Source organism: Theileria orientalis, chromosome 1, assembly GCF_000740895.1.
Source record: "Theileria orientalis strain Shintoku DNA, chromosome 1, complete genome".
Classification (NCBI taxonomy): Eukaryota; Apicomplexa; class Aconoidasida; order Piroplasmida; family Theileriidae; genus Theileria; species Theileria orientalis.
The window spans coordinates 1,126,550-1,143,806 of NC_025260.1; the positions used below are offsets into that span (position 1 = coordinate 1,126,550).

At 38.8% G+C, this 17,257-nt stretch overlaps 6 protein-coding genes across 6 annotated transcripts; 2 read left to right on the forward strand and 4 right to left on the reverse strand.

The window, feature by feature from the left end:
• Nucleotides 1-135: 135 nt before the first annotated feature.
• Nucleotides 136-6,949, forward strand: TOT_010000482 (silent information regulator protein Sir2; the record flags this gene model as incomplete). The annotated part of the gene is made up of 8 exons (XM_009691023.1): nt 136-298; nt 679-2,037; nt 2,256-2,854; nt 2,945-3,169; nt 3,518-4,360; nt 6,122-6,493; nt 6,629-6,661; nt 6,761-6,949. 8 exons carry the CDS (start codon nt 136-138, stop codon nt 6,947-6,949), a joined length of 3,783 nt encoding a protein of 1,260 aa, XP_009689318.1.
• Nucleotides 6,950-7,386: 437 nt separating this feature from the next.
• TOT_010000483 (uncharacterized protein) lies at nt 7,387-8,158 on the reverse strand (the record flags this gene model as incomplete). The annotated part of the gene is made up of 2 exons (XM_009691024.1): nt 7,387-7,662; nt 7,775-8,158. 2 exons carry the CDS (start codon nt 8,156-8,158, stop codon nt 7,387-7,389), a joined length of 660 nt encoding a protein of 219 aa, XP_009689319.1.
• A 511-nt stretch (nt 8,159-8,669) lies between these two features.
• Nucleotides 8,670-9,615, forward strand: TOT_010001265 (SprA protein; the record flags this gene model as incomplete). Its single annotated transcript, XM_009691025.1, has 2 exons — nt 8,670-9,248; nt 9,502-9,615. The coding sequence occupies 2 exons, from the start codon at nt 8,670-8,672 to the stop codon at nt 9,613-9,615; spliced, it is 693 nt and encodes a 230-aa protein (XP_009689320.1).
• Nucleotides 9,616-10,208: 593 nt separating this feature from the next.
• On the reverse strand, nt 10,209-13,541 carry TOT_010000485 (conserved hypothetical protein; the record flags this gene model as incomplete). Its single annotated transcript, XM_009691026.1, has 1 exon — nt 10,209-13,541. The coding sequence occupies one exon, from the start codon at nt 13,539-13,541 to the stop codon at nt 10,209-10,211; it is 3,333 nt and encodes a 1,110-aa protein (XP_009689321.1).
• Nucleotides 13,542-14,742: 1,201 nt separating this feature from the next.
• TOT_010001266 (uncharacterized protein) lies at nt 14,743-16,121 on the reverse strand (the record flags this gene model as incomplete). The annotated part of the gene is made up of 4 exons (XM_009691027.1): nt 14,743-14,928; nt 15,073-15,233; nt 15,329-15,462; nt 15,550-16,121. 4 exons carry the CDS (start codon nt 16,119-16,121, stop codon nt 14,743-14,745), a joined length of 1,053 nt encoding a protein of 350 aa, XP_009689322.1.
• A 273-nt stretch (nt 16,122-16,394) lies between these two features.
• On the reverse strand, nt 16,395-16,838 carry TOT_010001267 (uncharacterized protein; the record flags this gene model as incomplete). The annotated part of the gene is made up of 1 exon (XM_009691028.1): nt 16,395-16,838. The coding sequence occupies one exon, from the start codon at nt 16,836-16,838 to the stop codon at nt 16,395-16,397; it is 444 nt and encodes a 147-aa protein (XP_009689323.1).
• Between the last annotated feature and the right edge of the window lie 419 nt (nt 16,839-17,257).

A 17,257-nucleotide genomic window follows, 5' to 3' on the forward strand; every position in this document is an offset into this window, starting at 1 on the left:
TAGATAGAATTGATAGATAGAAAGCACTATTAAAAGTGTAAACGACGACGTAGAGTTAGTGGTAGTTATGGTATTGCATGGTAGATGTTAGTTGGTGAGTACAACATGACGGCAACGTAGGAGTGAACGTAAACGATGGTTAGCAGTGCGTTGAACTATGCAAACAGACTAAAAACAAACAACAACAAGGGCCCACTGGGCCAGGTGGAGTTGTTTGACACCAGTGCGCAGGTGTCGAAGAAGACGAGTCTCCTGTACGACTTTATGGTCGAGTCGGAAATGGCAATAGTACACACAGGTAATAGTTGAGTCGATAGTAATTAGTTATATTGCTGAACGAATAATTGGCGGTAGCAACTGCCCATATTGACATTAGTTGGCGTCAGACAATAGTAGCTAGGCAGTTAAACACTAGGTGTTGATGCATTATGCGAGTGGTAGTTACTGCTATTGATGCATTATGCGAGTGGTAGTTACTGCTATTGATGCATTATGCGAGTGGTAGTTACTGCTATTGATACATTATGCGTGTGGTAGTTACTGCTATTGATACATTATGCGTGTGGTAGTTACTATTATTGATACATTATGCGTGTGGTAGTTACTGCTATTGATGCATTATGCGTGTGGTAGTTACTGCTATTGATGCATTATACAATTTATAACATTGTTTTTTAGGAGCTGGTGTCTCAACTGGGTCAGGAATACCAGATTTTAGAGGACCCTCGGGAATTTGGACGATTATGAATACAAGTAAAGAAGAGGAGGAGGACGAAGGAGAGTGTTCAGATAACACAAACGAGGGGCAAGTGGCTAAAAGGAGAAGAAGGCCCAGAAAAAAATTGACAGACGCAAACTGTATACCAACAAGAAAAATGGTAGTGGAGGAGAGGATTGTCACGCGCAGTAAAGCAAAAAATAGGGAAAACGACGAAGAAAGTAACACGAGCTCATCGCAGAATACGGAAACCATTAGTAACCAAAGTACCCAAGATGACAACAACACAAACACTGACGCCAATTACAACACTGACAGCGATAACATTAACAGCGCTGACATTAACAGTGCTGACATTAACAGTGCTAACACTGATCCCAATGGCACCAACTATAACAACGCCTCTGGCAATCACACCACTGCTAAAGACGGCACAATAAGTAACACTGACAACATCAACACCAGTGTAAATGGCACGAGCATCAGTGAACACAGTAAGGGGAAGCGTGGCTGCAAAAAAAGGAATGTCGACAGCAGCACAAATTATGCTTCCAACAACAACATCAGTACCACTAACAACACCAATAACAATGGCACAAAAGGCATTGACCCTAACACGCACAACAGTAACGCTAATAACATGAATGGAGTAAACAAAGGTGTTGATTCCAAAGGGGAAAGTAATGCCCAGGAGGTTCCAAAGAGGAAGAGAGGCCGACCAAGGAAAAGTAAACGGATTGAGGAGAATATTAAGGACGAAGCTGAAAGTCAGGAACCAGAGGAAAAGTATAAGAACAAGTTGCCAGATATTTGTAAGCCTGATGATACTTGTAAGGCTGAAGGTATGTATAAGGACGATGGTATTGCTATGGCTGATGATACTTGTAAGGACGATATTTATAAGCCTGATGGTATTGCTAAGGGCTACATTGCTAAAAACGATGAAAAGGTAGAGGAAGAGAACGAGAACGTGAAGGAGGAAGAAGTGAAGCGGGAGTCAGATGGATCAGAGTGTGGAGAAGTGAATAAAAGCGAGTACGTGGTCTACGGGAACAAGAAGACGAAGGCAGTGGAGTTTATACTGGCGCTGCCATCAGAAGCGCACCTGTGCATACTGCAGCTGCTCAAAAGTGAAAAGATAAAGTTCATAATAACGCAGAACATAGACGGACTCCACTCGCTCTCAGGAGTGCCCTTCAACAAGCTGGCGGAGCTCCACGGCAACGTGTTCGTGCAGAGGTGCTTGCACTGCGCAAGAAGGTTTCAGAGGTCATACGTGGCGCCAACGATATCGTTCCACGCAACGGGAGACCTGTGCGGTAAGTTTATATAGCAATTAGCTACTAGTAGTAGTAGTAATAGTAATAGTAATAGTAGTAGTAGTATTAACAGTAGCGGTAGTAGTGGTGGTAATTGTGGTAGTATTAACATCAGTATTAGTAGTAACAGTAACATTAGTGATGGTAATAACAACATTAGTGATAATATTAGTAGTGGTAATATAACTGCTCAATAAGCATTAATAACTGTACCATAGGGTTGTGCTCATTTCCACCATTGAACCTGCTGACGGATGTGGTCCTGGACTGGTTTGACTGCTACGAGGAGCACTTTGAAAACATATCGACGAGGAAGGCAGAAGAGGCGGATTTTCACCTGTCGCTAGGAACGTCACTGCACATAGAGCCAGCATGCCACTACGCATCCAACGACTACCACAGGAAGTTGGATGCGCCGCTGGTCATAGTAAACTACCAGAGCACGAAGCTAGACCCGGAATCGGATTTGATCATACACGACGACGTCAACAAGGTCTGCAGCTCACTGCTGAAGAAGTTCGACATGCAAATCCCAGTCTTCAAGAGAAAGTCGCACCTGATAGTGCTGAAGCACCAAGTCATGGACAACAACTGCGTTATGATAATAAAAATGTCGTCAATAAGCACAATGAGAATAGTGACGGAACAAAGAGGAACCCCGGAGTACGCGGACAGCATGAAAAACGTAATGGAAGACCCGCCGAGTGGATTCAAGGACGGAGTGGAGTGGGAGTGCGTGAACAAGGTTCAGGGGACTTACAAGTTCACGTTTAACAAGAACTTTTGGCTGAGGCTGACGCTCTTTTACGAAACACAGGTAGGATTGATACGGGTTAATGGTAGTTATTGGTAACTGGTAGTTATTGATAATGGTAACTGGAAAATTAAACTAATGAAAACAATGTAGGTGATTGTTGAGGTGCCATATGAACGAGTTCCGTTGTTCAAAGCGGAAATATGGGAATTTGATATATGCGCAACCAATGGATCGAAGCTGAAGGAGGAACCTAATACATTTACACGAGATAAGTTTAAAAAGAAGACGACGACTAAAGGAGAAGAATTGGGAAAACCTATAGTGTTGAGCGACGATGGTTTGAATAACGACTACGATGGAGACGATGAACAAGATGTTGAGGAAGAAGAAGACGAGGTTGAGGAAGAAGAAGAAGACGAACAACAACACGAACAACAAGAACAACAAGAACAACACGAACAACAAGAACAACAACAACAACAAGAACAACAAGAACAACAACAACAACAAGAACAACAAAAAGATAATGGTCAGAGTGATAGTCAACATCAAAAGTATGATCGACGTCACGGAAATATGTATAGTAATGCCCTAAATAGTAATGAAGAAAAAAGTAGTGTTAATAGTGAAACTAATAATGGTAGTAGTAGTGAAAGTAACAGTGTGAATGGTAGTAGTAGTAGTAATATTATAAGTAGCGCTAGCGATTATGAAGGAGATCAGGTAAATGGAGATGAGTACAGTAGAGGTGCGCGTCGTAGCAGTAGGCTGCGTAACAGTTATGAAAGTAAAGCACAGCTCACAGATAAAAGAGGAATCTATGACACAAGTAAATATAGAATAACCAACTATAACGAAAGCGGCTATAACATAACGAGTTATAAGAGAAGCACAAATAAAAAAAGGAGTAATAAGAAAAGTGATAATGGAAAAGATATAAACAGAGATGCACAGTTTGAAAGTTGGGAAAGAGGAAAACCAAGTATGATAAAGGGAATGGATACAGCAAATAGCCTGATAGTGATCCACGAAATGAAAATAAAATTTAACTCGAAACTGATAGATGAGTTGCCATTTAGAATGGTGGGATACCTGGACCTGATCAACAATAGGTCGGAAGAATACGAGGAGTATAAAATGCGAGACAGCATGATAATGCTGTCATACCTCTGGGGAAGTAGTAAGATACAACAAGTACAGAAGGTGCACTACCCAGCATCGATGGTGGAAAGTTACCTTAACGTGGCGAGGCAGTCAGAAGAAGAGTTTAAATCAGACAGAAGTAGCGAAAACGACGAAGATAAACTAGTGAATAATAGTGAGTCTGAAGAGGAAGATAAGAATAAAGGAAGAAAAGCTAGAGGGACCCTGGAAAAAAGTAAAAGGAAAAAGAGGAGATACGAAGACGACAGCGACTACGAAATGAGCTCAGAAAGTTCATACAGTGAATCGAGCATAGACCACTACAGTGAAGAAGAAGAAGGAAAGGACAGTAAAGGAGGATCGTTACGAAGTGACGAGGAAGAAGGAGAATGCGACCAGAAGACACTGGACTTCATCAATCACGTGGCAGGCATGGTATACAAAGGGTCGAATAACGGAAGCAGAGAAGCAGAGCTGAAGAGAGGCCTGGGAATACTGCCGCCGCTGACGAACTTTAAAGGAATGGCAGGAGCAAGTGCGCTGCGAAGAATTAACAAGATGATAAGAAGAGGAGAGCTGAGCGCAGCGGGAGCAGTAAGGTCAGTAGGCAGAGTGGGAATAGTAGGAGAAGAGGAAGAGATAGGTCCAGGGTCACGCGTTAAACCGTTTAACTCGTTTGAGAGTACCGGAAGCGCAGAACCGTTAGGGAGTGTTAGCAGTTTCGGCCCAGCAGGCCCAGTAGGCCCAGTTGGAGGCATTGGCACGTATGGCGAATTTGAAAACTTGGGAGCCTTTGGCACTCCGGTAGGAATGGTCAGTGCCAGAGGCTTTGGCGATCCCGTAGGAATGGTCGGTGCCGGAGCCTTTGAATCACCAGCAGGTATCGCAGGCTTAGGCAGCATAGACAACGGCAGAGGGTTTGCGTCACTGGGGCAAGTCAGGAGCATGGGCCAGTTCGATGGCATTGGAACGCCCGTAGTGCCCAGTGACTTCAGCGGGTCCACGCAGTTCGCAAGCTTAGATGGACTCGAAGTGGCCGATCAACTGAGAACAGTAGACACACTGGGCGAGCATCGCAAGTTTGGAGTGACGAGTGAAGGAGGAGTCCTTAGCAGGCTCGACGAGCCTAGCACAGTCAGCAGAGTACCAGACCGTGATTCGTCTAGCGAAGGCGGCCGCCGCATTTCACGTAGCGCCATTGGGGACCGCAGCTCATCCAGGATAATCGCAGGAGCCATCAGGCAGTCTATAGCAAGTGAGCCTATGAGATCACGTCTCCCGCACGATTCAAATGGGCCGAATGGAATCAGCGGAGCAGACGTGCTGCGAGCAGCAAGCAGACTGAACTTGTTAAGCGAACGCGCAGACAGTAACATAGTAATCGGACAAGACGCAGCCGAAAGAGGGCGGAGAATTGGAGAAATGGGAGCATTTAGTGGTCTCACAGGAGTGGGTCGAGTCACAAGAGCCTCGGGAATGGAGATTACAGGTGGAGGGATGCAGAGAGGCCTAGGGGGAATACCGCTCATGAGAACGGCCTGGAACGACAGTAGCGCTGGTCCGAGTGGAAACGCGCAAGAAGATGTTCTGGGGGGAATGTTCAGCAACATGTACGCGACGCAAAAGCACCTGGCAGGACCCAGGAACGCAGACATGGACAGACTGGGGAGACTGGACCTGAGCGTGTCAACGGGGATAGACCTGGGAGATAGAATAGACATAATAGGCCCAGCGTCAATCAGGCCGAGTGGAACGAGCGTGAGAAGGCCCTCGGAAATAGAAATGGACGAAAGGTTGAACCTAGTTGACCCGTTAAACATAGCCGAGACGAGAGGAAAGAACGGAGGTCACGACGTCGCAATGCCCATGGGACACTATGCCGCAATGCAAAAGGTACAAGATGTTGCAATCCCAAAGGTACAAGATGCTGGAATGCAAAAGAGTTACGATGTCGCAATTCAAAAGGGACAAGATGTCGCAATACAAAAGGGACACGAGAGATTGGGTCTGGAAAGGCCGCAAATTGATCTAACTGAGCTCGATAGGATGGAGCAGCCCTTTGGAGGAATAGGCGGAGTCGTCGAATTTAATGAATACAACAGAGTGGGAAGAATGGGAAGAATGGTGGACCACATGTTCGACCCAAGCGAAAACATTATACGCCAGCCCAAAATGCAAATCAAGTACCCGATTAAAGCGGAAAACGCGTACGACTCGAAGGACATCCTGAAGACGTACTACGACAACTACATAAAGACGACCTCGACTGCACACGACACGACGAACGGGCCGAGCAGTAGCGAGCAGGGAACGATAAAGAAGAAGTCGAAAATATGGAAGGAGATGCTGGACGCGAGCAAGATCAACGAGCTCATCGTCAAGAAGTCGATAAGGCTGAGGCTGATCACCATGAGGAACAACAAGCTGACTGCGGACGTGGACAGGCTGCACCTGGCCAAGTACTACCTCTCACTCGGCTCATCGCTGCCGCTGAAGCTCTTCGTGTCCAAGCACGCGCGGCTCGGATACCTGGTCGACAAGGTGCCGAGGGAGGTTGTCGAGAGCAACAAGAACGGCAACTACAAGCACTACCACAGGATCTTCAACCACTTCGACCTGCACGAGCTCCTCGAGGGCACTGAGCAGAGCTACTTCTACCACTTCTACACGCCCGAGGAGCGCAAGCGCCAGATCCGCGAGCAGGAGATCTACATTCCCGAGAAGGTGGACACGAGCGAGGACAGCTGCACTGAGTACGCCTACTTCGGGAAGACTGACCAGCGCGGCAGGAAGGACCAGCACCCGAGCGTGCGCGACAAGAAGCTCCTGATGATAAGGAGGAACGACATTCTCGGCCTCCGCGTGAACGTGTTCGAGCTCATGGCCTACAACGTGATAAAGCGCAGCTGCGACTTCGCACAGGTGGAGAACTACGTGATTGTGCGTCTGTTCTACCAGCACCTGCCCCTCTGGATCGTGAAGTACCTGTCTGACCTATTTGAGTGTCGCTAGAGTCCCCCGTTTCCGCTCGTCGGGAGCTGTTGACGTTATTGCGCCAGGACGCCATGGGTTTATACATTGACCCCTATTTATTTTAATGTTTTAATCGATCTACGCAAATGCCATATGTATTAGTGGTAGTTGTAGTAGTTGCTGTATTGTTATTGTTTTTAGTTGTAGTAGTAATAATAGTACTGGTTTTATTAGTAGTAGTTATCAGTAACAAACCTAATAACAGTAGTAGTATTAACGATACCAAAATCAGTAGCAGTATTAGTAGTAGTAACAAACGTAATAACAATACTATCGGTAACGATGTTAAAACCATTAACATTCTAACAATAATATATTGACATGGATACACATTTTAAACAAAGTCACAAATATGTATAAGGGTCAAATCAAGTCAGCTAAGAATATAAAATGGAAAAAGCTAAGTGTTAAAATGATTATCTTCTAACGTTTTTAAAAAAGTATGAACAAAGGCCTATTGCGACAATGAGAAGAACAATGGTGGCCACTAGAATAATAGTACACTTGTCCTTGCAAATTGAAATTGCTATGGTTCTAACTGTCTGTTTGGCAGATGCTATATTGTCGTCAACGCCGTGAATGGTCACTCTGACCCTGTTTAGACTCTCGTTTTGCTGCTCCAGCTCCGATGTGACGTCAGCTCCGATCTTTTCACTATCTATGGTTAAGTCCCTGATTCTATTGATGCTATCCTACAGTATTATTAGTATTGGTAGTAGCTGTGTATTAAATGGGAGCAATTTAACATAAACTGGTATAATCCATTAAATGTGTAGCCAATAATAAATAGGCAATTAAACATACTTGTGTTTTATCTTGTAATTCGTTTCCCCAAACTATTAATTTATTGCTGTAAGGCAGTTTTGCGGAATCTGGTAGCTTATCTAACTTTTTGTCCTCGTTGGCCTCGACGATAGTCTTGAGGTGGTCCAACTTGACCTTCAATTCGGCCAACAGTTTCTGTTTGTCCTGCAAACGCGTTTTGTGTGACTCTTTAGACTGCGGCTGGAGCTTCTCGATCTCTGAACAGTAAAAAGATTCAGCGCACTTGACCTTTTCGTAGATTAGCAGGCCCTCAGCGTACTTGTCACTCTGGGCGCTGGAACTGTGGCTTTCATATTTAATTAAAAGGCCCTTCAGTTGCACCAACAACCTATCCAACTCGTCCTCCTTTTGATAAATACTCATCTTATCATTTAAAAATACGTGTTAGTGTTTAAACAAATAACAAAATCGAAATGTGACTGTAAAATATAATACAAAACTAATATAAATTATTAAAATGGAGTTTAAAGTGGAAAGAAATGGATAAAATAAGATAAATTCTCATAAAATGTCAAGTGCCAGACTAAATCGCATAATCAAGAAAAATAAACAAAGAATAAAAATACAAATATACGGTGTTTATTACTGTATTAAATCCGAGAAAGATTTAATACGTATAAAAAAAATGGATATCGAAAATGTAGAGATCTGACCCACATGAGAACTGATTCTAATTTTCGCCACTAGAACATTGATTGGCTACCAAAGTTTAAAATTCGTCTTTCCATACAAATAATTGATTAAATTGTTGATATGTGTAAGAATATTTACCTTTAAAAATCGTATTTTGATATTTGATTGAATTTTAGTGCAAATGTGTTATTGTACCTATATTACGAGGTTAAACTTATAAAATTGAGTTGTAAAGTAAATTATGAGTATAGATTATTCAAAGTGGGACAAAATAGAAGTTTCAGATGATGAGGAATCACACAAATTGAATGTAGTTAAATTGAACCCGAATCAGCAAGTAATATTGAGTAAAGATGGATATAAAGTAAGAGATAGTACTGATAAAAAGGTAATTGAGTTAGAGGACGTTTCTAAGGAGTGGCACAAAAGGATTTTGCACGGAATTGTAACCGTAGATTCACACTTTTATAGTCAAGACAGATACAGTGTAAATTTTTATATTTTGCTGAATTTCGATTATAAAAAACTTACTTTGAAGTTTAATGAGATTTCAATATCGCTATGCGATAATGAAAAGGAGATTATGTGCAAAGAGTTCTACTCTAAGATTAAGAAGGACGAATCCTTTTGGAACTGGGAGATAGTAAATTTGGAAATTGACTGGAAATCATTAAAAGAATATTCAAAAAAGGTCAATTCTGAGAAGTTGAAGCCAAAGTTATACTTTGAAAACAGGGTAAAGGCAAAGTTTATAGAAGTGAATGTGCAGAAGTTGGTTGAAATAAGTGACTGTTTCATATGGTGGCCAAAGTTATTCAAAGTATTAATTAGTTATCAGAATATGGGTAGTTATTCAGAGCCTAGTTGATTGAGTTACTGATTACTAGTTTCCGATTATTGCCAATGTATTGATTTCTGTCAGTGGCCTTTGGTATATGTCTATTTATATTATAAAATGTTTAGTTTTATTAAGTATGTTGTTGTTGGTGCCTGTTAGTTTGTGTTTAGCAGTGTTAGAGTCGTAGATTTAGTTATGCTAAGTGTATCAGTGACAATGATATATGGTGGTGTAGGACGATGTTGAGGAAATTAGAATTGTTGACAATTCTGAGTTCATCAAAGTATGGGACGAGGCACATGAAAAATTCAGGGAAAAGGTGTCAAATCACGAAAAGATACCAATATGAAAATGATCGAGTATGTTCGTATATTGCTGTCGACTGTGTGGTGATGCCACAACATAGATGATGTACAATATAACGTATATTATGAACATAAAACCATATGTGAACACGTCATTAATTTACTAATTGTTATGTTGTGTCATTTGTGTCTGTTATAGTCAGATGTGTGAACAAATTGCAACATTTATTGTAGAATATTTGACCTATTAAACAGACTTATTTTTGTTGATTCCGTATACACATCTCAATTAAAATCTGTAATGATGATCTAATGATTGTTCTGATAGTATATAACATACTGGATTTTGTGTGTCCACTGAGTTTATTACGTAACACATTGTCAGACACCCAAGATTCCAGTAACACACAATATAAAATATAACCCTTAACTCACAATATGAAATTGGTAATTAAAACGTAAATGTTTTTAAAATATTACTGTGCTACATTAGATTTCGAATTATAAATTCTGAAACACTGCGTTGCGTGAGTGGCGAAGTGATATATTACATTGTGTGATTTTACATTGAGTGATTGTGTGATGTGACGTGGCGTGTGAATATTCAACCATTGAAAACTTAAAATGTTAAAATATGTTACAATAGTGGCTTGATAGATGGAATTAACAAAAAAGGATACTTGACTGCAGCCACTGCTCCACCACCTATCAGACCCACACCTGCTACTCCGCCTCCCACAGATCCACCAATCAGAGTAATATTTGTGGATTCTCCATCATCTTTAGCACTACTCCCTGCTTGTCTCTGCTTGTCCGTTTTTGTTTGTAATGTGTCTTCTATTTTTTTCAATGATTTTTCAATATTAATGCCATCAAAGTGTTCTGTCTGGAGCCACCTATCATTATTGGTACTGTCTAATTGATGGAACTCATGAACAATGTTAGGATCAGAAGGAGTTTGAGTCTGAAAGGGCGGAAATGGTATAACTGCAGGAGAATGTGATTCAGGTTGGACAGGAGGATGAGCCTCAGGACGAGGTGCAGGACTAGAAACTGGAGGTAAAGTATGTTTGATTGCTGGACCCTGAGAGGCTGTGGGTTTAGCTGCGGCAGGTTTATCCGGAGGTATAGTGCGAGCAGGTGTTTGAGAGGGTTTTGAATGAGGTGTATGCGAATCAGGTTTTACAGGTTTGTGTGTAACCTGTGTACCCTTAGTGGCACTTAAATCCGGTTTACTTTTTGTAGGGGGTGGGCGGGGTTCAGGTAGTTTAACTTGAGGTGGTATAATAATTGGGGGTTGAGTTAAAGAAGGTGTATCTGGGGGTTTAGAAGATAGAGGCGGTTGTAAAGTATGATATTCGTTAGTAAAGTAAGGTTTAATATCGGGGATTAACTTGTAGTCTTCTGGCTCAAGTTCAGTGAAATAATCATAGTAAGAAAGTTCGGGTGCGATAATTTCAGGTTTATAACCAAGATCTAACATGAGAGGCCGTTCAAGGTTTTTATCATTAAGACTATAATAGGCAGCCACATATACTAATTGGCGTTTCATATCATATTTTGCTATAGTGTTTGTAGTGCCATCATATGTAATAATTCCCAGCCTAAAGCCATCTCCATCGCCATCAATCCCATAGGGAACATGAGTACAGATACTATAAGTACGAGTTTTACTATGTGTTAGCTTAACCAAAACGTGTTTGTCTTCAAATTCATGTACAGCATAAATTAGTGTATTTTGTGTTTCATCGCCATTGGCCCCTGCATAAGTAAAAAGTTGACTTTGCCTGAGATGTACCACATTCAATATTCCAACAATTTCAGAAAGCTTATCCAACAATTTGGTGCTTCTATCTTTATCACACGAAAAATCTGTGATTTCAGGAACATGAATCCAACTCTTATAATAATCAAATATTGAATTGGGTCTGTAGGTTTTGCCATCATAGTAAAATAGAAGGGGCCTGGGATCGTTTCCGTAAAAGTAAACGTAAAAATCGTCGTTAAATCTTTTATAATCTAATTTGATGGGTGTGGTGTCAGTATCCGTTTTATATAACTTTAATTCACTGAAATTATCGCTGCTATAACTGTTACGTATAAAAACTTTTAATTCAACATCGTAACTCACTTTCTTAATTATCTCGTTAAGATTAATAAAATAGTGCTGAATTAAATTGAAACCATATTTATCGACACACTGACGAGTCCCTTCGGTCGATATTCCGGTAACAATTGTCGTCTGATTTAATATTCTGCATTTCTTGGGATCTAATGATGATTGCTTAAGGGCCATACTAACATCGTTATCGCCATATGAACATTGTTTTTCAAGTAACAAAACTATTACTTTTGTGAGATTGGAATCATCTTTATGTACGTATTCTGGAATATGGGAAATTGTTGCACATTTAGGTCCCTTAGATTTCTCTCTGGAATGTGGTTTAGTGGAAGCTCTATCTTTTTCAATTTTAATCTGATGTGGACTTATTTGAACCATTGGACGTCCATCTCTTCCTATCGATATAACACGGACGTCTTTATGTGACACTGATGTTGCAGATGATCGTTTTTTAAAAGTAATAGGCGGTTTTTCGTTTAAAATGTTATATGCATCGTTTCTCATGTTCTTGAAATCCGAACCATAAAATTCAAGCTCAAGTATCTTCCCCAATCTTTCCTGTGCTTCATTAAAAAGAATATCTAATTGTGTCCACGTTTCCTCACTATCTTCATTTTTAGTGTAATAAGCTGGTGTTCCAACGTACCCTTCTTCATCTGTCTCAATAAATTTTATCAAAAAAAATTTATTATCCTCCATACCTGTATTACTAATCAAAAAATAAGTGCTCACATCAAACAAGATTTTTTCATATTTTTTGCCGTCTTTCATTTTGATCTCTTGATTTTTGATCAAAATCGTCGTTTTTTTATGAGTTAACTGTTGATCGGTTGGAGTGTGTGAATAAACTGAGTAATGACTAGTTGATTCGGTATCCAGACTAACACCAACATTGCTGTAATTTTTTTTATTATCCAAGTCATATGTTAACTTATCATAACTATCAGAAGCTTGTTTTAATTTCAACAATTCAGCTTCCAATCCTATCGAACTCCAATAACTAACCGTTTTTTTCTCCCAATAGAACCAGTCTTTATCCTTTTTACAAAACTGTATTTTATTACAGTCATTGTAAAACTCGATGAGAACTGGTATGTTTTCGGGAGGTTTGTGCTTACCTGTATAGTATACAACGACTCCATTAAATTTTTGTTCATTAAGATCAATTAAGTATGAAAAATCGGTGTGATATCGAAATCCATGATCTCGATTTTGTAATGATAATAGAGTGCTAGTATACAATACAGGATTGCCGGATTTAGTTGTATCTCTTTTAGGTATAAATATAATTTTTTTAAATAATACTAAGTCGGCATTTTCACCTGATACAACATCATTTATTGTCAAAATATGAATATTAACACCAGATCCTACTTTTAAAGTAAACTTTTTATTCACGTCATTGTTCTCCTTTATTAATTCATCTTTCAATTGAGATTCATTAAAATGTTCAGTAATGAGCTTGTTATAAATAAGTGAATTTGCCCATATCAAATAATAAAATTTGTAATGATATTTTTTTCCATTGTTTGTAGTAAATACGATAATTAGTGGATTTTTAGGCTTAAATAGCCAATAATAAATCTCAATCTTATCGATTAAGTGATCCTTGCTTTCAGGATTGAAATATTCAAACAACGTCGTATCTTCAAAATCATCTATTGTAATACAAAAATATGACCTATAAAAATAACTATATTGATGATTATATTTGATATTGTATGTTACAATTTCAAAATTAGGGCACTGTTCATACAATTTTTTATTATATTCCAATTTAGCATTGTGAGTTGATCGATTTCCTTCCTTTAAATAAAGGTCTATGTAATTAGTTTGAACATTGCCCATAAATAGAAGTTAGATTCATAACGATAATTGGTGATAGGGTCGTGTTGAAGACAATGATGTAAGTTATTTAAAATATAACTCAGACAATCTGATTGAATTAAATATAAATTTGAAACCGATTTGTTATATTGGTCTTTTTTAAATACGAAGCCAACAATTGGGTGAATTTATCCCACCTTCAACAATTTAGTAAAAATTAATTCCGTTGAACAAGAGTAGTTACGGATGATTTAACTGGTTAACCTAAATGGGTTGATAGGCTATGTTGATCTCTACTACCACTATCACCTATACGAGGTGTTCTTTTGGGTTTTTCACAGTTGTCTTCATTCCAGTTTTCTTTATTATCTTTTTAAAATTTTAAGGCGGTGTCATCAAAATCAACTCTGACTTCAGCCGAAGGCTCTTTATAGGATAGTGAAAAACTCCACTTGCTGTGGTTCTTGATTGTGGCATATTTTCAGACTTTTTTAGGTCCAACTCTTAGTTAAATAGGTTTAATACTTTCTAGGTATACTGTTTTTCCATTTTTTTCTTTCTTGATTTCATAATAGAACCAATTTACTCATCTAGTTCCATTTAAAATTAGTCACTTATCTAGTAACCACTTAAATCGTCATTGGGATCAATTCTTTTACTTCTATAGTCTTCTAAATAAATATAAAATATGATTGGCTCGTATCAGTTATTTTCTGGTTCATTTAAGACACCATTCAAAGATGATTAGGGTCCATTGCTATAGGAACAAAAAATCTTCTTATTCTGAACTGTAGATTCAACCACAAGATTGATTAGGAAATTGTGTGTATTCTTACCAAATCTTAAAAATAAGTCAAATATAGATTGAATTAACATAAGTATAATAAAATTTAGTGTTATTAAAACCTAATAAATATAAATAAGAGATATTTTTAGTCATGGGGGATGCAGATGACAAATGATAGAAACACATTACAGCCATCACTTTTTATTTTAATTCAAAAGACGGCCAGAACACAGATCTAACTGTACTTTTAGTATTTGTGGCATTTTTCGGTCATAGCCAACAATTTCCGACCCTTTAATTATTCTATTTTAATATCATAAGTAAACATTAATCCAAAAAATTCGATTCATTTGAGTGTTTGAATCATCAAAATACATATGTGTGTCGTATTGTAGCAACGTAGATATTATAAATATATTTTTATTATAAACTCGATTACGAAAAGTTTATTTGAGCTTTTGAAAAGTCCAGTTCCGGATGTGCCTTTTTAAACTTCTCAAGCGCCTCGTATTGTGATCTCTGACTGCTAGTTGGTAACCCGGCAGCCTTTTGACGCTGATCGAACATCATCTTCTCAACAGTGCTCCTGGTTTCAGAATCCAAGTCACTCAGTTTACTATTCTACAAAAGCGTAAACACTATGTTTGATTTTCGCCCTCTAGTAATATTTACCTAGCACAATCGCCAGTACCGTAACTAGCACACTCAATACTCAACTTTTAAATAAATAGAACTAGTGTGATCATTATAAATATTTTTTGTTACCTCTGGAACTATCTTTTTAACATCGATCTCAGGGTGACCCTTTACCACCGTCGCCCACCAACCCATCTGATTTCTTTTTTCAAGTGAGATTTGGAGCATTTTGTTGTCCACCAGTGCCCATACTGACTCATCACTCTTTACGGAATCATACAATTCGCCTCCTACAACGGTATTCGTTAGTGTTATAGCAGTTTGTTATTCAACCAACACACTCAGTACTGTGTGTTTGTGTGTAGCTGTGTGTAAATTTTCTTACCAAATAGCAGTCTATTGTTCACTTTCACGTTCAAAGTGTTCGTTCCTATTTCTACCTTGACGTTTTTACAAACTGTGCCTTCTGGAACTGTAACCATAACTTCCAAAGAGCTTAAGGTCTGAGTCCATTCATACCTATGTTCGTATTAGCAAAAAATGATAAGTTATAAAAGTAAAATCCGTTAAAGGCTTATCATACATTCATAACTAACTAATTCTAACCATTGTGTTTTGCCGCCGTTCCCAGGTGGAGGCGGTGAGTCATCCTCAGAGTCCTCAGACCTCTCCACTTTCTGTGTGCCGCTTACTACCTCACTTTTCGTAACCGTACCAGTTTTATCCGAACCCATATTTTTATTTGATCCTTTCGACTCAGTTTCGTGTGGTTTTTCCGCGATCTTTCGATCAGATCTGCCAGATTCGGTGGAATCCTCGCGTTTGTTAGTATCTTTGGCCAACTCGGGATGTTTTCCAGAGTCTTGCGGAGAAGACGATGCCAAAAGTTCAGTTGAGGATGGGAGCGTGTTTTTATTATCACTCGGCTGGGCTCCCGCCACCTTTTTGGAATTCTTGGAAATTAGTTCAGCGTACCTCATTCCTACATTTCTACAGTAATACGAGACCAAATTTGTGCAATGGTCGAGCGATATTTCGTTACTCTTGTCTGGAGGTCTGTAAAAGTCCGTTTTCCGGGCCAGGAAAGAAAAGAAGTTCTCTAAAAGGTTCTCTATGCACCCGGATCGCTGTGTAACTAATAATAAAAGATTATCTATACCCTCATTAGCGTCTGACATTTTAACCTTAAATTTTCCTAACAATAAAATACAACAGTTTATTTAAATTATTTTAAATGAATTTGATGGGAATCTTTTAAGTGTAGACACACCTGGTGTAGTGTGAAGAATTATTTATTATGCAAAAACTAGGAAGATGTGCAAAAAACGTTTGGTAACATATATATGAATACATTTTAAGCTAGATTAGCGGTAGAAGATACTTTGCAAAAAACAAATCTTTGCTTTTAATATTGTACACCCTTTCTCAAATGAACTCATTTTATTCTAAATTTACGTATCTTCGCCGTTCTTATCATTTTTGCGATCTAATTCTTCCTTTTTCGGATAGTTTGGGACGTAATTTGATAGCACTGATCCTTCAGCCTCACTATCACTACTTTCCATAAATCCCCAAATCAACTTTTCGTTTTTAAACGGGGGCTTAACATAATTTTCAAAATTATCTAAAACCAGGTTTTTATTGTTTTTTAGTGTATTGTAGGCCTCTAGAACATCCTTGTTTGCATCTTTTTTCTCCTGCAGGTATTTCAGTAGTGCAACTCTGTGTAAGGTCGAAGTACCAAGTAGATTATATTTGAAGCCGTATTTCTGTTCCATATAATCGTAAACTTCAAAGGCGTCAGTGGACTTGAAATCGTCAAATAGACTGTAGGCGAATTCTCCATCTTCAGAACCGGCCAATTCGTAGCAGGAATCTGTATTATCTTCCGACATATTCAAACATAAATTCATTCGAATCCACTGTTTTATAAATAGACTAAATGTGTTAAACGATTAAACAAATCTTAAACAGCAAATATTGTAATTTAAATTAAACATAATCCAGGTGTGTAAAAAATGAGTCGTAAAGAAAATGACTTTTTGCTTAAACAAAGGTTTAAATGGTTATATGTATATGTATTAAAATGAAACCTTCCCATTATTACCAATAATATCCTAAATTGATGTAGTTCTTGGGAATAAAACTATGTGAATAATGTATATTGTACTTACACTGTTCATCGTTGATTAAAATTGAAATGGCGTATGATTATGCTAAATTTTAGAATCGGTTTTATTAATGAAATAAAAAGTATATAACGCTATAATAAAAGTAATTTTTACTTAATTTTAAATGGGGGTTGTTTATAGAA